The sequence below is a fragment of the Carettochelys insculpta genome, chromosome 27 (assembly GCF_033958435.1).
Source record: "Carettochelys insculpta isolate YL-2023 chromosome 27, ASM3395843v1, whole genome shotgun sequence".
Taxonomy (NCBI): domain Eukaryota; kingdom Metazoa; phylum Chordata; order Testudines; family Carettochelyidae; genus Carettochelys; species Carettochelys insculpta.
The window spans coordinates 2,645,289-2,667,503 of NC_134163.1; the positions used below are offsets into that span (position 1 = coordinate 2,645,289).

The 22,215-nt window shown below is 56.7% G+C and overlaps 2 protein-coding genes across 2 annotated transcripts in view; one reads left to right on the forward strand and one right to left on the reverse strand.

Annotated features, from left to right (window-relative positions):
* Positions 1 to 6,954: 6,954 nt before the first annotated feature.
* TIMM13 (translocase of inner mitochondrial membrane 13) lies at positions 6,955 to 8,550 on the forward strand. The gene is made up of 3 exons (XM_074978405.1): positions 6,955 to 7,154; positions 7,316 to 7,384; positions 8,268 to 8,550. The coding sequence occupies exons 1-3, from the start codon at positions 7,038 to 7,040 to the stop codon at positions 8,364 to 8,366; spliced, it is 285 nt and encodes a 94-aa protein (XP_074834506.1). The 5' UTR covers positions 6,955 to 7,037; the 3' UTR covers positions 8,367 to 8,550.
* A 2,096-nt stretch (positions 8,551 to 10,646) lies between these two features.
* Positions 10,647 to 22,215, reverse strand: part of TMPRSS9 (transmembrane serine protease 9) — a 67,943-nt gene continuing 56,374 nt past the window's right edge. Inside the window, exons 14-20 of the mRNA XM_074978334.1 lie at positions 17,864 to 18,000; positions 15,666 to 16,038; positions 15,286 to 15,402; positions 12,746 to 12,917; positions 12,098 to 12,363; positions 11,356 to 11,492; positions 10,647 to 10,994 (exon numbers count right to left, since the gene is read on the reverse strand). Of these exons, the coding sequence (XP_074834435.1) occupies positions 10,833 to 10,994; positions 11,356 to 11,492; positions 12,098 to 12,363; positions 12,746 to 12,917; positions 15,286 to 15,402; positions 15,666 to 16,038; positions 17,864 to 18,000 (1,364 nt within the window). The 3' untranslated portion in view covers positions 10,647 to 10,832. The remainder of the gene's footprint in view (positions 10,995 to 11,355; positions 11,493 to 12,097; positions 12,364 to 12,745; positions 12,918 to 15,285; positions 15,403 to 15,665; positions 16,039 to 17,863; positions 18,001 to 22,215) is intronic.

Genomic DNA, 22,215 nt, shown 5'->3' on the forward strand with positions numbered 1-22,215 from the left:
GTTCGTCAGAGTGAAGTTCTCTCTAAAAACTTTTTTGTACATAGTTTGGATCCAGTTACTAGTTCTTTCCTAATTTAAGTTTTTCATTAATAGTTACAGTTACCAGTTGAGCCTGGGCATTCTTTGTTAAATAACTATAACTACAAGTTTGCTTCTCTTTTTTTTTTTTTTTTTTTTTTTTTAACGTTAATAAAGGGGGTGGGGAGAGACCGAAAAAAAAGATTGGGTTACTGCTGACTTTTATCAGAGAGATAGCTGTGTCAGTGCGTGTCTTCAAAAACAAGAAGTTGTCCTTGTGGCACCTTATAGGCTAACAGATATCTGTTAGTCTGTAAGGTGCCACACGACTTCTTGTTTTTGCTGACTTTAAGTTGCTTAGGTCCCACTGTACTATCAAGATGCCTGGCTCTCCAAGATTCAAAATGTGCAAAACGTGCCGCAAGGCAATGCCATTGTTGGATGGCCATGCCTTGTGCATCAGATGCCTCGGCAAAGCTCATGTAGCACAGAAATGCGTGCACTGTTTGAAACTTAACAGTGAGAGCCCGCCACGAGCAAGAAAGACAGCTCCATATGCTAATTTTTGATAAAGTCCTCCAGCCTTCATCTCAGGATGTGGCTTCTCCAATGGTGCAATTACTGCCCCCCCAAAAAATGAGCATCTTCCACCTCAGAGACCTCACCAAAGAAAGCGTGGGCATCTCCAGCCACATCATTATCGGCACTCCCGCAAAGCAGGCCTGACGCTGCAGTCAAGCCCCACAAAAAGGGCTCAGAACTGGCCATGTCCAACCAGCTGAATCCACAAAAGTGGCATGGAAATCCACCACCACATGGTCTCTGGAACAGTTGGCACCGAAATCAGCGTCAGCACCGGCAGTCTCGGGACACAGAACACCAGCTCAAACACCTATACCCACACCACTCAACACTGCAGACCACACTGGCGCCCAAGGACACAGCACTGAAAGACATCCAAGCATTCGGCACCGACTTGGCACTGAGATCAATGTTAAAGGAATCAACAACCAGGCCAGTGCCAATGGAGTTAGTACTGAGAACAGCACTGAGAGACCCAGTGCCCAGACAGTCCGTGGCGATTGAACTGAGGCCCGGAGCAGCTGCGTCTCCTCATAGGCAACTGTGGAAGACTCCTGCAAAACCTAAGCATGGCAGTCCTTCCCTATGCTCACCATCCCTAACTTTCTCTCCAGCACACTCATTATCACCACAAAGGGAGTCATTCTCACTGCCTGGGTACAGGTCATGCCGTTCTCCATATCAAAGAGAGTCTTCACCCTTTTTAAGTCTGGCGAGGTTCCATGATCAGCAGTTCTCTGTATCTCCTTTGCTTGCACCTTCCTGTGGCCACTTGGATTCTCTCCATTCCCCATATCTGTCTTCAAGGACCGCTACACACTATCATGGTACTGACTGTATCCGTCTCCTCCCACATCGTACCATTATCACCACCGTCGTCATTCTCATTCGCTGCATTGTTCATCTTACCGGCATGATTCACCCTTTAAAGGAAACACATGCTGTGCCTCTGCCTCCTCAAAGCATTCGCCTGTTACTCCACCTTCATCCTTGACCCCCCAACATACTCCCCCTGAGCAATTCTCTGAACCAAAGGAGGGACAGTGGTGATCACCAGCCAGCTGTGTCCTCAACGGACCAGTCATCATCTTCACCAGAGGAGGCAGCCATTCCAGGAGACATTTCCTCTCCTGGTGACACCAAGCGGTTAAATGAATTATTCAAATGTGTCACCCTCACCCAACAGGTTAAAATAGCTGAGGTGGCTCAAAAGAGGCATCATCTCCTCCAAAAATCTGACACATATCCAAAGCTCCAAAGTTGCCATATCTCTAGCCAAGGCCATGCTGGAGGCTGCCGAGAACATTTGGCAAAACCTGGCTTCCACACCACCTTCCAACAAGTGTACGGATAAGTGGTATTTTGTTCCTCCTAAAGGGAAGGAGTTTTTATTTACCCATCCGCAACCTAATTCTCTTGTGGTTGACGCTGCTCGCAACAGACGGAAGGCACCACACTCCAAAACACCTATGCCGATAAGGGCTCGAAGAGGCTGGACCTCTTTGGCAGAAAGTTTTGTTCTTCTACTCTTTTATTACGTATTGCCAACTACTTGCCACATCTCTCCAATTGTGACTTTGACAACTATTCTAAATTAGCACCTTTTAGTGAATTAATTACCTGAATCAAAGCATCCTATTTTAAAATCCATCGTACAGGAGGGCTAGGCATCAGCTAGAGCTGCCATCCAAATTGCCTTAGGCATCGCCAATACGGCCACATGTGCTAGTGCCACATCCATAGTTATGTGACATGCCTCCTATTTACACTTGGCTGGAGTGCCAAAGAGCTCCAATCTAAGTTGGAGGACCTCCCATTTGATAGGCTAAAGCTGTTTGCCAAAAGAACTGATGCAGTCCTGTACTCAAGCACGGACTCGCACACAACACTGTGCACTCCAGGCATGTATACACCTCTCTGTCAATGATGCAAGTTCAACCTGTACTACAGGTGCTTTGATTACCCGTTCCAAAGGCAGCCTTTGTACCAACAGCAACAACACATGTCCCACCAGCTGCGTTAATGCCAGCGTCCACCTAAACATCAAAACAACAATAACTGAGCCCAACCTCACCAGGCCACAAGGCAGCAGATCTGACTTTCGTTGAGGACACTGAGCCAACACATCCACCCACCTTGGAATGTCCAAATATTCCACCATCATTTGAGGCCCTTTTTCCACCAATGGGCCTCCATCACCACTGACAAGTGGGTTCTAGAACTTATCTGGTCAGGCTACATCATTCCCTTCTTCTCCATCCCACCTACCATGTCCCTTTGCTGCTCTGCAAGGAAGTCAACCTCCTCCTCATCAGAGCCACAGAGAGGGTACCGGACAAGTTCAAGGGAAAAGGATTTTACTCCTGTTACTTTCTCGCACATAAAGAACGGGTGGATGGGGACCAACACTAGACCTACAGGGCCTGAACCGATATTTACAAAAATGATTGTTCAAGATGGTAACACTCGCCTCCCTCATATCAGCGCCGGGATCACAACGACTGGTTTGCTGCCGTCCACCTTCAGCACACATAAGTACATGTGACTGACTATCTGGCACACAGGTGGTTCATCCACTTCAGGATGGGCACAGAACATTTTCAACATTGTGTACTGCCCTTTGGTTTATCCATCACACCCAGAGTGTTTTCCAAAACCCTGGCGGTGGTCACTGCCCATCTTCACCAACAAGGGATCATAACTTTTCCATACCTCAATGACTGCCTTATCAAGGGAAAACTGCAAACAGAGATGTCCAGTATGGTCACCATCACCAAGAGCATGTTCAATCATCTCAGTCTCTTGGTCAACTGCCAAAAATCGATGCTCACTCCTACACAGAACATAGAGTACATAGGGGCCAGGCTCCATGTTCTCTCTGCCAGGGTGTACCTGCCCCTACAAAGATTTCAAGCAATTCAGGACTTGATACAGTCCATCACCACCAGTCCCACGGTCCAACTGGCACTGTGCTTAAAGCTAATGAGTCATGTGGAAGCCACCACATAGGCGGTGCAGCATGCCAGACTTCAATTTTGCACCTTTCAACACTGGATGAGCTCTGTGTACAACCACACAAAGAACACTTTGCACAGGTCGGTTCACCTTCCTTAAAGTCTGCCTGTCCCTCACATGGTGGACCAAATGGCACAACCTGGTGGCAGGGGTAACCTTTCAATCTCAGGAACCTGTAGTGCATATAACTACAGACGCTTCTCTTCTGGACTGTGGTACCCACCTGGGTACGAGGTTGGTTCTAGGTCGCTGGTCACTGACCCAGGTTCTGTTACACATCTATCTATTGGAGCTCCGAGCAGCTCTCAATGCCTGTCACCATTTTCACGAGCACATTTGCAATACTACAGTCAAAGTACTTACTGACAACATTGCCACAATGTACAACATCAATTGCCAGGGCGGGGCATGTTCACAATCCCTATGTGCCGAGGCCATCTGACTGTGGAATTGGTGCATTCACAACACCATACTTGTGGTATCTTACTTACCTGGCATGGTAGATTCACTCAGCAGACACTTTGCTCCAGATCAGGAGTGGGAGCTCCACGACCAAGTCCTCCATCACCTCTTCAATCATGGCAGCACTCCCCTTGTAGATCTGTTCGCCACTTGCAACAAGAAATGTCATCACTATGGCTCGAGGGGCAGAGTGGGAACCAAATCATTGGGCAACGGTTTTCTCGTCACATGGGAGGGAGCCCTGTTTTACGCCTTCCCTCCCATGGTGCTCAGCCCCAAGGTGCTGCACATCGGTAGCACCCATATACGCTCACCAGCACTGGTTTTGATTACTGCAACGCATGTCGCCATACCTGCCCCCAGCATGGCCCGACCTCCTATCTCAGAACCAGGGATCCCTGCTTCATCCTCAAATACAAACCCTTCACCTTTCGGTGTGGTCACTAGTTGGCTCAATCCATCCAAAGACGTTTACTCCAACCAGGTTAAAGAGGTGCTGATACAAAGTCGGTGGGATAATACCTGTGCCACCTACCTCTCCAAGTGGCGTAGGTTCTCTTCATGGTGCTCCGCTCGAGATCTGGACCCACAAGCTGCTCCTTTGCACTTAATTCTGGACTATATTTTGCACTTAAGGGACTCAAGGCTGGCGTCGCTCAGCACACCTTGTGGCCATTACTGCCGTCCATCAACCCATGGAGGGGTTTTTGCACCCTCCCCATTGTCCAGCTCCCCCTCAGTGGCATTTAGACCTAGTGCTTAATGCTCTCGTGACACCTCCATTTGAACCATTAGTAATGGTACCTTAACAAATCATGGCAATGAAGGTGGATTTTCTCCTGGCCATCACTTCAGCCTGCAGAGTCAGTGAGCTCTTGGCCCTCATGGATGTGCCTTCTTATAGTATTTTTAACAAAGATGGGGTTATTCTCAGACTCCATCCAACCTCCATCCCTAAAGTGTGCTCGGAATTTCATCTAAATGAGCCTACCACATTATCTTCATTCTACCCTAAGCCGCACGCCTCTCCTCGACAAGCATCGCTGCACATGCTGGGTGTCCGGAGGGTGTTGCCCTTTTATATTAACAGAACTAAATCATTCTGAAAGACTGTGACAGACTTTGTTTCTCTCACTGAACGGTCTAAGGGTCAGCCTTTGTCAGCCCAACGAGTAGCAAAATTCGAAACTTCATGTATAGTACCAGGCTACTCCGCCAAGGGAATACCCCTCCAAGCACCAGCACGGGCACACTCCACAAGGACCATGGCGGCATGAGTGGCTTTTCTTCATGGTGTCCCAGTACACGACATGTGCAGAGAAGCTACCTCGTCGTCCCCCTATGCTAGCGAAACGCTCTGCAATACAACACTGATGGACCGGGAGAGCGTCTTGCATCAGCAGTGCTAGCATCTGGTGACAAACCATGACTCCTGCCCTCCTTCCATTACAGGCGTACTGCTGCAGCCACCTGATGGGGAGCACCCACGGGGACCGCGCAAAGAAGAATGTGAAGTTACTCACTTTGTAGCAGTAACTGTTGTACTTCAAGATGTGTCCCTGTGAGTGCTCCCCAACCCGCCCTCCTCCCCACGCCGGAGTCTCTCTTCACGCCTTTCAGATTCCAGGGCGGTTCTGAGAAACTGAGGAGCCGGACGGTGCACGTCACAGTGCATGAATGGCACGAGACGGCAGCCGCGCATGTGTCGCCCTGCTGACTACAGCTCTAGAAAATTCTCTGTTCTGTGGTACTGGTGAGCTCAGCACCTGCTGTGGAGCATCCATGGGAACACATCTCAAAGAATGACAGTTCCTGCCCCAAGGTGAGTAACTTTGCTGTCTAGCAGGTGACTGCCACGTCCGGGAACAGACACTGTCTCGTCCATCTTGGTGCTCTGACAACTAGGACAAATAGAATCGTAGGACTGGAAGGAAGGTCAAGAGGACATCTAGTCCAGTCCCTGAACTCAAGCCAGGACTATAATTCAGACCAGGGTACAGCAAGGAAAATAGCAAGAGCAGCCCATTGTTTTAATTCAGTAAAGAAATTATTCAACGGCCCCCGCGCATGCGAATGGGAGGGTCCTTCACAAACTAAGTCAAACTGTGCTTTTTGTAAGGGTTTCATGTCAGTTCTCTTTCTTAAAATGCACCTCGCCGTTCACAGCAGGAACGCTGCGAGCCTCCTTTTCAAAATCCAGACTGTGTCAGCAGCGCGCTGCGAACCCGGCTACCCACCACGCGCCGCGCCTCCGAAAGGGGGAGTCACCCAGCGCCGGGAGATCAGTTCGATTTAGCTGTGGGTTGTTCAGGGTGGGGCTTTTGCATGTTCGCTGCTTATCAGTCCCAAGCAGCCGCGCTGGGGGCCACGCGCTGGGAGCCTCCGTGACGAGCGGCGCGTGGCTCTGGCGCTGCAGCCCCCCGGGTCTCGGCTCGCTGCGGGTGTTGTTTTGCGCGTGCACAAAGCGGCGCGTTGCGGCGCGAGGAGGTGGCAGTGCCGGGGGGCGGCGCGCTGCTCTCGCCCGCCGCAGCGAGGACGCGGGCGCTGGCGGGGGACGCGGCTCCCCAGCCCCGCACACAGGGCGCGCCCTCTGCCCTCGTACGCCGCGGCCGGGGGCGGGCGGCGGCTGTGGACGCAGCGGAACACGTGCTCCGGGGGCCGCTCTGTGGGCTTCCTCCCGTGGCTCGCGGCTGGCCCGACCGGTGACCGCCAGCCGGGGTCGGGGCGGGGGGTACCGCGGGGTCCAGCGCGCGGCCCTGCGCCCCGGCTGCCTCCCCCCAGCGCTGGGCGGGGCTCGAGGCTGGAGACGGCCCCGCCCCGCGCAGGGATAGGCCCCGCCCCCTCCCGCGCTGCTGGGGGTGGAGCCCCGGCGCACTGCACGCTGGGAGTGGTGGGCCCGGCGCCGCTGCTCGGCTGTCGGTCCGTCAGTCCGTGTGTGGCGCGGGGCGGCGCGCGCGGCCATGGAGGGGGGGCTGGGCTCCGAGTTCGGGGCGGCGGGCGGGAAGCTGGACCCGGGGCTCATCATGGAGCAGGTGAAGGTGCAGATCGCCGTGGCCAACGCGCAGGAGCTGCTGCAGGTGGGAGCGCGGCGCGGGCCGCCCGGCCGGGAGGAGTTGGGGCCGGGCCGGGGGGAGCAGCTGGGGGGGCCGGGCCGGGCCGGGGGGAGGAGGAGATCGGGGTCCGGGGGGAGGAGCTGGGGGGGCCGGGACCCTGTGCCCTGACGCTGCACTCTCTGCAGAGGATGACGGACAAGTGTTTCCGGAAGTGCATCGGGAAGCCGGGCAGCGCGCTGGACAACTCGGAGCAGGTGAGGGGCGGGCTGGGGAGACCTCTCCTGTGGGGCAGCGCTGGGGCTCGGTGCCCCCTGCCGTCACAGACCCCTCAGTGCCTGGGCTCCATCTCTGTGCTGGGGGTAGTGGCAGAGGCCCCTGTGCTGTGGGCGTGTCGCTGTCACCAAAGGCCCCCCTGGCCCCTTTGCCCTGGGGCCCAGAATTCCCCTCTGCCGGCAACGCCCACTGGGAGGTACCTGCCCAGCCCTGGAGCAGCCGGGACCTGGGCTCATCTGCCTGTGCAACCGGGCACCGCCGGGCTGAGTGCCCACAGCTAGGGCTGCGCATCTCCTGGGGGTGCACGGAATGATTTATTCTGTATGCAGATGGTGAAGTTTAGCAGGAGCGTTTGCGTGGACCTCCACAGCTGCTGGCAGTCCAAGTGCCTAATGCAACCACGCCAGCAGGCCCTGGGTCTCTGCAGGGCACTTGGGGAGAATGGCTGACCCTGGGCTGCTTTGTACCATCTGCCTGTGGCTCTCAAAGCCCTTTGCAAGGCAAATGCCCCTGTCAGTATGATGGGAAGAGCAGCAGAGAAGGGTGATGACTTGCTCAAGGTCACTGGCAGGGGCAGGGAGGGGAGGCCAGGGACTCCTTGTAACGTGATCTGCCCGGTTTTCCTGGCACTTGTAATGTTCTGTGGCTGAGCTTTGTGTTCCCTTTGGCGTGGCAGGTAGTGCAGCACACCTGGGGCTGTTCCTAGCTATTGCTGGCCTGCTGGGCATCCTTCGGAGTCACTGCCTCCATCTGTGCCTCCAGTTCCCCAGGTCCAGCGGGGGCTGACTGATGAGTCCGGTCCTCCTTGCCAAGGCACTTTGGGTCTGGGGCCAAGAGTAAAGTGGCGTTATGGTTCTGTTTCAGAAGTGCATTGCCATGTGTATGGACCGGTACATGGACGCCTGGAACACAGTCTCACGAGCATACAACTCGCGGCTGCAGAGGGAGAGAGCCAACATGTGACCGGCTTCCCGCAGCCGGACAACGTGCCTCAGTGCTGCCCCCTGCTGGGGGAGAGTGACTTGATTCCTGGACTAGCCCAAGTGGCTGTGTGCGAATGAAAACAGGTGGTGGCAGTGAAATCCCTGTGATTTGGTTAATTGGCGTTTCCATCATGCTAGAGCAATAAACCCCATTGTGGAGTGTTTGCCCTGTCCTGGTCTATGCAAGCTCAGGGTCTCGCTAGGGCTGAACAGACAAGGGCAAAGGTATCTGGCCAGTGGAGTGGCTGCTGCCCATTCTCTCAATCCGGCTCTGCTCAGCGCCCATGGTAGGGGGCTGAGACACTGGCTAGGGCATGTGCTGATTGAAGGGAGAAAGGGCTGTGGGGGAAGGGATCCCCCAGAACAGGGGCTGAGCAGGTCACTTGCCTGCTCCCCAAGGAACTGAATGTGAGCCAGATCTGCAAGGTGCCTCTGCTCCTTCCTGTGGGCTTGCTGGCTCCAGAGGGAAGGCTGGTCTCTGAGCCGGGCAGGCAGGTTTGGCGGATTAGCAGGGTGACGGTGCACTCCAATCCCTTGCCTTCCAGCCAGCTGCCAAGTGCCCTGCCGGTGAGCGGGGGTTGCGGCCCGGGGAATGTGTCAGTACACTGTGGGCATTGGATTATTACCTGGGATGCTCTGGCCTGCAGTGGTTTATGGGGCTGGGTGCTGGCAGTGCACAGCCCCAGGCCCCACAGTGGGGCTGGGCCATACTTGCGCAGAGGCTGCAATCCCAGTAGCTGCTGGTAAAGGAGAGGTTTGGAATGAAGACTCCCCACATTGGCCTGTCATGGTGCTCGGTCAGGGCTGGCCTTTCCGTGTCCCCCTGGCCTGGCTGCTGGCTGCACTGTTAGTGAGGTGCCTGACAATGAGTCCACAAGGGGCAAGGGAATGAGGAGAGTGACACCGTTGCCGGGGTCGGGGGGCTGCATGGCATTCTACAGAGCAGAGGTTAAAGGAGCTGCCTGAGCCAGCTGGCTGTAACTGGCCTCTGGCTCCTTCTGTTCACTTCCTTTTCAGCTTGTCCGGGCCGTGAAGCTGTCCCCACCCCACTAGGGATGTGATGAATCTCGGCTCCAGGTATTGGATTAAATACTGTGGCCAAGTAATGGCTGCCAGCCCCTGTGGGCCACGCTGAGGGCTGCCTCTGGGGTTTGGGCTGTGGAGTTGACCAAGGGCTGGATGGCCAGCAGCCCCAGAGGGTAGGGCCAACGGAGCTGCCACAGCCCTTCCAGCTCCTGCAGTGGGCTTCTGTTGCTTTTTCCTAGTCAGTGGCTCCCATGAGACTAGTTAGCCTTCAAGTTGCTGAGAGCCCACGAGCAGGGAGCTCAGCTGTGCCCAAACACTGTCTGTTAAAACATCGCTTTGTTCAGCCTGTTCGGAGTCTGGCCCCAGCTCTGGAGGGGATGTTAAATAACCAGATGAGGGGAGCTGGGTGCTGTCGCTCTGCACAGCTGTGACTGGGAGCCAGGCCGTGGCAGAGCTCAATGCAGCTCTCGGGGTTTTATTCTCTGTGCAGCCAAACTCCCTCCTCACTTGCAGCCACCCATGGAGCAGCTGACCCCTATGCCAAGTAGGACCAGAACTGCCTCTGAGCCCTCGGCTCTGCAACCTGGCCCCAGGGTTCTGGTCTGTGCCGGTGTATTGTGGAGTTGTGTGCAGCCTGTGGCATGTGCTGCTGTTGGTGGGAACTTGAGGGGCTGGTCTCTGTGGCATTGCCTGCTGGCTGGCAAAGGCAGCTGCCCACTCAGTGTGCCAGCAACCCTGTGTTTAGTGAGTACCGCTCCCTGGGCAATTTTGGGACTGTGAACCGCTGGGGGAGGGGCAGGACACCTGTGAGTCAGGCTCTGCAGTACTGATCCTTGCAATTCAAGTCCTGTCCTCTCTTGGGGGACACCTGAGGCTGGCTGGGACACAGGCAGGGTACAGCTCTGGACCAAGGCCGTTGCTGTTGAGGGCTGCCCAAGGAATAGGGTCTTCGGTGGCCAAGCTGTGGGTTTTGGTTTCCTGTTGCTGGCAGCCCAGCTCTAAACTGCACAGCCACCTCTTGGGGCCTGCATGCAAGCGACACACTCATGAGCCCAGTGGTGTAAGTTGCTGCTGGGAGCTGGCTGATCCCCTGGCTGCTGCAGTGATGGGACCAGGTGAGCGTGCTGCAGCCTGGGTTTCCAGCATTCTGGGTCAGTCCAGGCTTTGCACATACTGGGCTGCAGGGGTTTGGGTGAAACAGGCTCCATTTATTTACAGGAGCCACTGTCTCGAATCGCACCGTTCTAGGCAAGCGAGCTCTGATAAGTGCACGCTGAGCTGGGACTGTGCGGAGCGTTCGGCTGCATCTGCCATTGCCATGGGGCCAGTGTCTCCCCTTGGCAGCATGAAGGAGTGGTGGTGGGCTAAGGAAGTGTTGCTCCCCGGCATTACTCTCCTTCCCTGAGTGCAAGATGAAGCTTCACAGCTTGAGGTTCTGCCCAATCCAGCCCCGGACAGCGGTGACTTTGGTGTAAACACCAGGGAAGTAAGGCCTTGCACAGCCATAGCCCCAGCTTGTGATTCCAGCTAGAAACCACCGTCCGGAGGGTTCCTTGCAGGCCAAGGGGCCACCTGCATCACCCTGCAGAAAGACAGAGATCAGCCAGCGTCAGGGCCAGGGACTGCAGCCTGCTGTCCTCTCTCTCTACCCCTCCTGCCCTCCCTCTCATGCTTCTGGTGTGGCTCAGCTCATGCATCTGCTTCACCAAGCTGGTGCCTGAGATCAGGGTCTTCTGGGGAGGGAGGCCCTGGGAGAGGAGACTGATGAAACAGTGCTATTGGGGGAGGATGGGAGCTGCCCCAGTGCCTCCTGGCTTCCTCTCCCCATGGATTTCAGACAGCTGGGGAGCAGGGCAGCAGCCCAGGAAAGTTGAGGTTGGGCTGAGGGGGTTCCTGCCCCACGGGCCCAGCTCCGGGGCTCCTTGGGGCTGGCCTGAGCTCACCGAGCAGCTGTCGATGGCGCCCTGTGGGAAGCCAGCACACACCATCCTGCTGCTGATCTGGATGGGGTAGAACTTCTTGCAGGTCTGGTCGCTGATGATGTGGATGGCCGCCTTTTGCAAGTGCTTGGACGTGAGGCCTGCAAATCCAAAGGCCAGTCAGCCTGTGTCCTGAGCCTGGAACTCCAGAAAAGAGGGCCATGGCTTTAGGGCAGGGAGTCCTGGCCACAGAATGGCTACTGGCCAGCTCTGGTGGCATGCGGGTGAGGCCCCTGCTGGGCTGGCTTGGCTTCCTTCCTGCCAGGGCAGGGCTGTGCTGGGCAGCCGGATTTGTTACTTGTGGGATGTGCACATGTTCTCGGGCAGGTAATTTAGTGGAGTGGGAGGTCAGAGCAGGCTCAGGCGTCAGCCACAAGGGTGTGGTGCAGAGGTGGCAGCGCAGGTGGAAGGGACTCATGGATATTGGCTTGATGGGACGGGTCTGGGTATCCCATGGGAGGAAGCTAGAAGGAGTAGGGGGACCAGTGAGATGTTGGCTGATGGGAGTGGCAGAGGGACAGCAGTAGTTTGGCTGGAGGAGGACGGCACTGTGGGTGTTGGCTGACTGGTGTCGGCTGGAGGGTGTGGCGGGGGCAGCACTGGTTGGTTGCGGGGGAGGGCACAAATGGTACCTTAGGGTAGCACGGCGCATGCATTGGCCAGAGGTGTCTGTGCTGTGCACAGCCTGGTGCTGCTGGGGCCGTACCTCCTTCCTTGGTGGCGCCCCAGCCTGTGATGACACAGCGAGCCCCGTCCCTGAAGAGGTGGGAGTTATCCGGGAGGCAGATGGGCTTGATGGCGCTGGTGAAGCGCACAGCCGTGGCGAGCTCCAGCAGCGCCACATCATAGTCCAGCGTGTAGATGTTGTAGAACGGGTGCTTGTGGATGTGGAAGATTTTCTCCACCCGGCCGTCCGTGCCGCTCAGGAAGGGCGTGCCCAGAATGGCCACCCACATCTTGGGGTCACTGTAGCTGTAGGGTGGGCAAGAGCAGGAGGGCTGCTGGGGGACCTCAGTGCAGCTGGTGGGGGGCCTGTTCCTGCAGGTGCCCGGGCCGGCGGGGGCAGCGTTTGCTGAGCCATGCAAGGAAGCATTGCCCCACGCTGAGCTCTGTGAAGGCCCTGCAGCAGGCAGAGCTGGCAGCAGCCCCCGCCTGGGTTTCAGTGGCTGAGCCCCTGTGACTGGCTCTCCATGGCCCCTGCCTGGGGCTGTAGCTTGGCGTGGGGGGCTCTGACACAGGGCAGGAGTGCTGACTTGGCAGCCTAGAGCCTCCTCCTGGGCCCCCTGTGCGGAGGGTCTGCACTGGAAGCTGGCAGGGGCTGGACAGGGAGGCCCAGCGACCCTGTCCCACTTACACATCGAAGCAGTGAGCAGCTGAGAGCAGCCACTTCTCAGCCACCAGGACAGCCCCACACTTGTGCTCCTTGCGCCGCAGCCAGAGGCTGACCTGCCAGGGCCACTCGCCTCGGGCTGCGCCACTGCCACCCACAATCTTGCTGAAGGCCCCGGCAGGCGCCATGCCACAGTCTGAGAGGAAGAAAGCAGCTGCTGGTTATTGGCCCACAATGCCAGGTCCTGGGAAAGACGTGCCCAGGGCTGGGGGGGAGTAGCACAGCCTGAGCCAGGAAGGGAAACGCTGGGTTTGCTGGACGCCAGGGTGAAGGCGTTGGGTTGGATGACCGGGGCTGCCCAGGCACGTTGGGCTGGATGGTGGTCACCGACTGGAGCTGAGTGGCAGGCAGCAGGGTGGGGGGCTGGGGCCAAGTGGCTGGAGGGGGAGCGGAGCACGAGGCAGCCAGGGGTCCCACATCTGTACGTTTTGGGCGGGCTGGGCTTGCCGCTTCCCTCAGGAGCAGAGACTGGCGGAGAGGGACAGGATGGGCCGGGGAGGCCAGGTGGGAGGGTGCAGCTTGGGGTGCTAGGCAAAGGGGAGCTGGGACAGGGAGGGGCAAGGCAGTGGATGGGGGGCCAGAGTGTGCTGGGCAATGGAGAGGGCTTGGCAGGGGGCACTAGGTAGAGCCAGGAAAAGGGGGTCGGAGGCAGAGGGAACCAGACAGGGAGGAGGACAGGGAAGGGCTGGGCTGGGCTGAGCTGGGGGGAGGGCTGGCCGAGGGAAGTAGAGCCGGGAGGGGAGGGAAGACAGAGAAGGAGGTACTGGGCAGTGGAGAGGGCTGGGCAGGGCCCACAGGAGGGGAGGGCAGGGGAGGTGTTGGTGAGGGAGGAGGTGGCGCTGGATGGCCGGGGGGAGGAGGGCAGGGCCGGGCTGGGCTGGGCTGAGGGAGGAGGTGGCGCTGGTTGGCGGGGAGGAGGGCAGGACTGGGCCGTGCTGGGCTGAGGGAGGAGGTGGCGCTGGTTGGCGGGGAGGAGGGCAGGGCCGGGCTGGGCTGGGCTGAGGGAGGAGGTGGCACTGGGTGGCCGGGGGGAGGAGGGCAGGGCCGGGCTGGGCTGGGCTGAGGGAGGAGGTGGCGCTGGTTGGCGGGGAGGAGGGCAGGGCCGGGCTGGGCTGGGCTGAGGGAGGAGGTGGCGCTGGGTGGCCGGGGGGAGGAGGGCAGGGCCGGGCTGGGCTGGGCTGAGGGAGGAGGTGGCGCTGGTTGGCAGGGAGGCGGGCAGGGCAGGGCCGGGCTGGGCTGAGGGAGGAGGTGGCGCTGGTTGGCGGGGAGGAGGGCAGGACTGGGCCGTGCTGGGCTGAGGGAGGAGGTGGCGCTGGTTGGCGGGGAGGAGGGCAGGGCCGGGCTGGGCTGGGCTGAGGGAGGAGGTGGCGCTGGGTGGCCGGGGGGAGGAGGGCAGGGCCGGGCTGGGCTGGGCTGAGGGAGGAGGTGGCGCTGGTTGGCGGGGAGGCGGGCAGGGCAGGGCCGGGCTGGGCTGAGGGAGGAGGTGGCGCTGGTTGGCGGGGAGGAGGGCAGGACTGGGCCGTGCTGGGCTGAGGGAGGAGGTGGCGCTGGTTGGCGGGGAGGAGGGCAGGGCCGGGCTGGGCTGGGCTGAGGGAGGAGGTGGCGCTGGGTGGCCGGGGGGAGGAGGGCAGGGCCGGGCTGGGCTGGGCTGAGGGAGGAGGTGGCGCTGGTTGGCAGGGAGGCGGGCAGGGCAGGGCCGGGCTGGGCTGAGGGAGGAGGTGGCGCTGGTTGGCAGGGAGAAGGGCAGGGCCGGGCCAGGCTGGGCTGAGGGAGGAGGTGGCGCTGGGTGGCGGGGAGGCGGGCAGGGCAGGGCCGGGCTGGGCTGAGGGAGGAGGTGGCACTGGGTGGCGGGGAGGCGGGCAGGGCAGGGCCGGGCTGGGCTGAGGGAGGAGGTGGCGCTGGTTGGCAGGGAGGAGGGCAGGGCCGGGCCAGGCTGGGCTGAGGAAGGAGGTGGCGCTGGGTGGCGGGGAGGCAGGCAGGGCAGGGCTGGGCTGGGCTGAGGAAGGAGGTGGTGCGGGGAGGCGGGCAGGTCAGGGCTGGGCTGGGCTGAGGGAGGAGGTGGCGCTGGTTGGTGGGGAGGAGGGCAGGGCCGGGCCAGGCTGGGCTGAGGAAGGAGGTGGCGCTGGGTGGCGGGGAGGCGGGCAGGGCCGGGCCAGGCTGGGCTGAGGAAGGAGGTGGCGCTGGTTGGCGGGGAGGAGGGCAGGGCCGGGCCAGGCTGGGCTGAGGAAGGAGGTGGCGCTGGGTGGCGGGGAGGCGGGCAGGGCCGGGCCAGGCTGGGCTGAGGAAGGAGGTGGCGCTGGGTGGCGGGGAGGCGGGCAGGGCCGGGCCAGGCTGGGCTGAGGGAGGAGGTGGTGCTGGGTGGCGGCGAGGAGGAGGGCAGGGCTGGCCTGGGCTGGGCTGAAGGAGGAGGTGGCACTGGATGGCGAGAAGGAGGAGGGCCGGGCCGGGCTGGGCCAGGGGAGGGGAGGTGGGAAGAAGGCTGGGTGACCCTGGGCAGCACTCACTGCAGTTGCGCTCGTCAGAGCCATTGCTGCAGTCAGCGATTCCGTCGCACTCGGGGTTGGCTTTGCCAATACAGATCTTGCTGGAGCACTTGAAGGTGAAGCTGGTACAAGGCACCGCTGGAAGGCGACAACCCACAGTCACTAAGCATGGGGCCTGCCATGCCTTGCCTCTCTGCCATGGGGCTGGGTCGGCCCCTGCGGGGGAGGCATTCACCCTGCAATGTGGGGGCACTTGCTGCCCCCCTCCACTGTTGCAATGGGGCCATTCCCCCCCCCCACTCCCTGGTGCTTGCTGTCATGTTGCATGCCCCCACTCCCTGGACTGGTGAGGGCATTCCCTCCCCATTCACAGGTGCCTGAGCTAGGCACTTGTCTGTTACCTGGGAGCTGTGTGGGCCTGGCAGCTCCGATGGTCTTTGGTGCAGCAGAAGTGGTTTTCCTGGGGGTGGCAGCTGGCTTGGGGGTGGTTGGGGTGGCTGGGCTGGTGCCAGGCTGGCTGCTGTGGCTGGGTGGGGCGGGGGAGCTGCTTGTGGTGTAGATCTGGGCAGTTGCCATGCTGGGCAAGGGGCTCACTCCAGAACTGAGGTTGGGCTTGGGGAAGATGGTGTCCAGGATCCAATCTTTGAGCTTGGTTATTCTGGAGTACACCCCTGGCCTCTTTGCTTGGGCACAGCCAATCCCCCAGCTCACAACGCCGGCCAGGTAGAACAAGCCCGGGGTCTCCTCGCAGGCCAGCGGGCCCCCAGAGTCCCCCTGGGGAAAAGTCAGGTAGGGGCAGCTCAGTACACGCTTGTCCTTGAGGGAACTGCCAGGCTGGTCTGGTCTGGCCAGTGTGTGCTCACTCTGACCAGAGCCAGGCCAGGCGCTGCAGAGAAATGGACAAGGAAGTGTGCACTGCAGTCATGGCCCATTGGTTCAGTCAGCCTCTCGTGGTCAGCTCATGGTGGGAAGCACCCATAACCCTCTTGCCTCATCTTCCCTTAGTTAACTCAGTGGCAAAAACTGGAACTTCTGGCCCTCACAGCTCTCCTGCAGCACTGAGTCCCACAGGGTAACACACTGCTCTGCCTGGTACCCTGCTGGATTTTTACATTGGGTCTGGAAGCCATTTTTATGCCCAGTTTGGCTACAGGGCCAAATGTTGCGCTAGGGGGGGTGTGAGGAGTCTAATGAATGCTAATGATGCCCTGGATCTGTGTGTGCTACTTCCATGTATGTAGGTAAATTATAGGTTTTAGCTCTGTAGCTGTTGTAGGAAATGCTTCAGTGCTAAGCTTCACAACAGGAGGTGTGAACTCAGCCCCTGCCAGGACATTAGGCTGAACAATAGGGTGGAAACCATGTGCTCAGATGCTGAATCCAGGTTCCAAATGCTTGGGATGCGTCAATGGGATGCAGCCCACTGGCCAAGTGACCTGGGCTGAGACAAAGGAACAGGTCCACCTCAGAAACTGGAAACTGTCTCCTGGGATTCAGCCAATGGCAGTATGCCACAACAGCCCACCTGAGTCAGGCGGGGGTGGACCCTCAAGGCACTAGGGGAAGAAGAAAGGGCTTTGTCCCAGAAGACAAGGAGAAAAATGCTGTGGACTTAGTAGGGTCCATCTTGGATCTTTTGGGCTCCAATGGTCCCTGTGCCACCATGTGGACCCCAGTGGCCTGGATCTCCAACGCTCCAATAACTGAATCTGTGTAACCTGAAACGAACTTTCACAGACTTTTAAGAATCAGGAAATACATCACCGGCTGCATCCGTAGTTACGGCTGGTGCTTGCACAGTGTGGCTTTAGCAACGCTTCTCTCTAACCCCGTTTTCTTTGTTGTTAATAAATCTTTAGACATTAGCTCTAAAGAATTGGGGAGCGTGTTTGAGTAAGAGCCAAGTATATATTGACCAGGAACTGAGGCTGGGCCCTTTGGGGTCTTGAAGACCCTGTGCAGTGTTGGTGAAACAGGTTTAATAACCGCTCACTTGAATTTGGGGGTTGTTGGTGTGAGCTGGTGCAGCAGCTGAGAAGTCTGTGGGTTTGCTTGTGTGGCTTCTGGCTGGCCAATGGTCTGGCAGAAGTGCCGTGGGGGCTTGTTGGATTTGCCTTAGTGAGAAAGAAATCCCACTGGGGCTGTAAGCGGCCCAGTTTTTAAGTAAAGTTACCCTGGATTGATTTCTCTAGCTGTGCTCAGAAACCCCATCTTATCACGCATGCAGCCCGTCAGGGTTGGGGTCACCAGGTGCAGCGCATTGGCATCCACCATTTTGCCAGCTCTCGCGGAAGCAGCCAGTCTTTGTGGACAAGCCCCCCGCCTGCTGTTGTGTCTGTAGGGTATTCGCTACTCCTGCAGAGCAGCTGAATTGTCATTTAGGAGGTGGCTCACTAAGCTGCATGGGGCTTCAGCTTCCACTGCTAAGGCAGCCAAGAGCTAAGCTCCTGGTAGCTGCACTGTTCTCATGTGTCCAGGTGGATTTCGCTTAGGGCTGTACATGGACCAAACTGCTGGAAAAAACCAGTCATGGCACAAGTCCTGGCAGCTCTCTGGTGCTTTCCTGGGTGGAGAGAGTCAAGAGCCATAAGGTTCTTACCTGGCAGGAGTCAACCCTCCCCTCCAGGAAGCCTGCGCAGATCATCCTGTCTGTGAGGGAGAAGTTGTAGAGAACATTGCAGGTCTTCTGGTCAATGATCCCCACAGAAGCTTTCTGCAGGCTCTCCGGCTTGGTGACTGCAGGAAAACATGGGGTGAGCCAGCTTGGGGGTGGGAGGAGAAGGGGTGCTGCTGGCACTTGCTCAGGGGGGCAGTGCAGAGGGATGCAGGCTGTGACATGGAGGGAGACCCAGAGTGCAAGAGGCCATGCTCCATGCAGCACAGAGGCCCCTCAGACCCTGCTGGTACTCAGTGGTTCTTGCTGCTCTGTGTAAGCTGCAGCATGTGCAGCCCTGGGGTTCCTGCGAAGCTGCCAGGCTGGCTCTTGTGGGGGGAGCTGCCCATGCAACTCACCCTAGCCTAGCTCTGGCTGGGGTGTCTAGGGGAGGAGGATGGGCAGACCACCAGGTCCAGCCCTTTGCCCCCTGTCTGAGCACAGGGGCGGGGGAAGCAGATCTGAACAAGCTAGCCTCAACATCTAGTGATGCATGGGGTTGGCTGAGGCACGCAACAGGAGGCAGTGCTTTGCCAAAGGAGTAATTTGGGATGGCTGGAGGAATCACAAGCCCCACCCTTTTTTTTTTTTTAAAGAATATATGGAGCTACACCTCTCATAGAGCCGGAAGGGATCTTGGGAGGTCATTGAGTCAATCCCCTGCCCTCTTGGCAGGACCAAGCACCAGCCTTTTTTTTTTTTTTTTTTTTTTTTTTTTTAGATCTATTTACATAAGAACGGCCATACTGGGTCAGACCAAATGTCCATCTAGCCCAGTCTCCTGTCTGCCGACAGTAGCCGATGCCAGGTGCCCCAGAGGAGGTGAACTGAAGACAATGATCAAGCGATTTGTCTCCTGCCATCCATCTCCCGCCTTCGACAAAAGGCTAGGCACCATACCTTACCCCTTGCTAATAGCCATCTATGGACCTAATCTCCAAATATTTATCGAGCTCTTTTTTACACTCTGTTAGAGTCCTGGGCTTCACAGCGTCCTCTGGTAAGGAGTTCCACAGGTTGACTGTGCGCTGTGTGAAGAAAAACTTCCTTTTATTAGTTTTGAACCTGCTACTCATTAATTTCATTTGGTGTCCTCTAGTTCTTATATTATGGGAACAAGTAAATAACTTTTCTGTATTCACTCTCCACACCATTCATGATTTTATATACCTCTATCATATCGCCCCTCAGTCTCCTCTTTTCTAGACTGAAAAGTCCCAGTCTCTCTAGCCTCTCCTCATATGGGACCTGTTTGAAACCCTTAATCATTTTAGTTTCTCTTTTCTAACACCAATATATCTTTTTTGAGGTGAGGAGACCACAGCTGCAGGCAGTACTCAAGATGTGGGCGTACCATAGTTTTATACAGGGGAAGTAAGATATTCTTCATCTTATTTTCTATCCCTTTTTCAATTATTCCTAACATCCTATTTGCTTTCCTGACTGCCACAGATCCTTAAATGGCCCCCTCAAGGAGTGAGCTCACCACTTTGGGTTTAAGCGGGGCTAGGCTTGAACCACTGAGCTATTCCTCCCCACTTGTGCATTGAATGCTGGTTCCCTGGGGGAAGTGGAATGGGCAACAAAGCTGTGCTCAACCAGAGCCCACTGGCACCCTCAGCCACTTGCTGAGCAGGGGGTTGGGTGGGTAGCAGCCGAGGCATGTGAGATCAGGTGGGGCCAGGTGGTCATACCTATAACGTCCTGAACACCATGAGCCCCGCTCTTCTCTGGGGTGTGAGCCTGGAGCAGGTAGACTCCATGGCAAGTCCTTCTTTCTGGTCAGTGATTCCTGGAGCTGGAATCACTGGGGCGCAGCAGAGGGACTGACCCTTGAGGCTGGTTTGGGGCTTATGCTGCTGGAGCAGACAGGTGCCCTGCTGCCCAGTATGACCGTGGGAACTGGACTCAGGTGGTAGCATTGCAGAGGGGTCTGTAAGCAGCAGCAGGTGGCCCGTGGCAGCAGAGGCATGGTGGACAGCAAACAGGAACAGCTAACAGGGAGTTTGCCTGGGAAAGCATCCCACGGTTTAGAAGGCGTGGGATGCGCAGTCCTAGGGATGGGAGTTCTATGACCACCACCCCTAAGAGGAAAAGACGAGTGGTGGTGGTTGGGGACTCCCTCCTAAGAGGGACAGAGGCATCCATCTGCCGCCCGGACCTAGAATCCCGGCAAGTTTGCTGCTTGCCTGGAGCTAGAATTTGGGATATTACAGAGTTGCTGCCAAAAATTCTTCAACCGGTAGACTAGTACCCCTTCCTCCTACTTCATGTAGGAACCAATGATACAGCCAAGAACAACTTTCATGAGATCACGGCAGACTACGTAACCCTCGGGAGAAAGATCAAGGAATACGGAGCACAGGTGGTCTTCTCATCTATCCTCCCTGTGGAAGGAAGGGGTCCGAGTAGGGATCATTGAATCACAGAGGTAAATGTGTGGTTGTGTAGGTGGTGTAGCAGGGAAGGATTTGGTTTCTTTGACCATGGGATTCTGTTTCGTGAACAGGGATTGCTGAGAAGAGACGGGATCCACCTCACTAAAAGAGGAAAGAGCATCTTTGCGGGCAGGCTTGCAAACCTAGTGAGGAGGGCTTTAAACTAGGTTTGTTGGGGGAAAGTGACACAAGCCCGGAGGTAAGTGGGGAAGGAGGAGGGAAAAATCAAGTGGATTTCCTGGGTGAAGAGAAAGTGGGCCAATCGGCCCCTTCTCTAAGATGCTTGTACGCTAATGCCAGAAGCCTGGGGAACAAACAGGAAGAACTAAAGGCCCTGGCACAGTCACACAAGTATGAGGTGGTTGGAATAACGGAGACTTGGTGGGATGATTTGCATAACTGGAGCACGGTCATGGATGGTTATAAATTGTTTAGGAAGGACAGACGGGAGAAAAGGAGGAGGAAGTGCGCTCTAGGTGAGGGAGCAGTATGATTGCTCAGAGCTCCAGTATTAGGAAGGAGAAAATCCAGTTGAGTGTCTTTGGGATAAGCTTAGAGGTGGAAGTAACAGAGGTGATGTTGTAGTTGGAGTCTGTTATAAGCCGCCAGATCAAGGAGAGGAGATAGATGAGGCTTTCTTCAGGCAGCTTAGTGAAGCTTCCAGATCACAGGCCCTGGTTCTCATGGGAGACATTAAACATCCAGACATTTGTTGGGCGACCAATACAGCAGCACACAGACAATCCAGGAAGTTTTTGGAAACTATTGGGGATAACTTCTTGGTACAAGTGCTGAAGGAACTGACCAGGGGCCATGCGCAACTTGACCTGCTGCTCACAAGCAGGGAAAAACTAGTAGAAGAAATAGAAGTGGGGGGGAACCTGGGCTGCAGTGACCATGAGATCGTAGATTTCAGGATCCAGCTGAAAGGAAGAAGGGTGAGCAGTAACATACAGACCCTTGATTTCAGAAGAGCAGACTTTGACTCCCTAAGACACCGGATGAGCAGGATCCCTTGGGAAATGAAGATGAAGGGGAAAAGAGTTGAAGAGAACTGGAAGTATTTTTAAAGAAGTCTTACTGAAGGCACAGGAACAAACCATCCTGCTGCGTAGTAAGAAATGCAAACATGGTAGGCAGCCAGCTTGGCTTAACAGGGAAATCCTTAGTCAGCTTAAATTCAAAAAGGATGCATACAAGAAATGGAAACGAGGACAGTTGACTAAGGAGGAGTATAAACATACGGCTGGAGAATGCCGGGCAGTAATCAGTAAAGCGAAAGCACAATTGGAACTGCAGCTGGCAAGGGATGTGAAGAGTAACAAGAAGGGTTTCTACAGGCACGTGAACAATAAGCGGGTTATCAGAGAAGGTGTGGGGCCATTACTGGATGAGGGAGGTAACCTAGTGACAGATGATGCAGGAAAAGCTGAAGTACTCAATGCTTTTTTTTGACTAAGATGGATAGAAAGCTGGCTTGATGGTCGGGCCCAAGGGGTAGTGGTCAATGGCTCAATATCTGGATGGCGATCTGTTTCAAGCGGAGTACCGCAAGGCTCGGTTCTGGGGCCGGTGTTATTCAACATCTTTCTTAATGACCTGGATGAGGGAGTGAGGAGCATTTCGAGCAGATCTAGGGAAGTAGTTATTCCTCTTTATTCGGCACTGGTGAGGCCACATCTGGAATATTATGTCCAGTTTTGGGCCCCCCCAGTATAAAAAGGATGTGGATTTGCTAGAGCAGGTTCAGCGAAGGGCAACAAAAATGATTAAGGGTCTGGAGCACAAGACCTATGAGGAGAGGCTGAGGGATTTGGGCTTGTTTAGTTTACAGAAGAGAAGACTTAGAGGTGATTTAAT

Coding starts and splice junctions, on each gene's coding strand:
- TIMM13 (XM_074978405.1), top strand. CDS start 7,038: ATGGAGGGGGGGCTGGGCTCCGAGTTCGGGGCGGCGGGCGGGAAGCTG. Junction 7,155..7,315: donor ACGCGCAGGAGCTGCTGCAG/GTGGGAGCGCGG, acceptor CACTCTCTGCAG/AGGATGACGGACAAGTGTTT. Junction 7,385..8,267: donor CGCTGGACAACTCGGAGCAG/GTGAGGGGCGGG, acceptor GTTCTGTTTCAG/AAGTGCATTGCCATGTGTAT.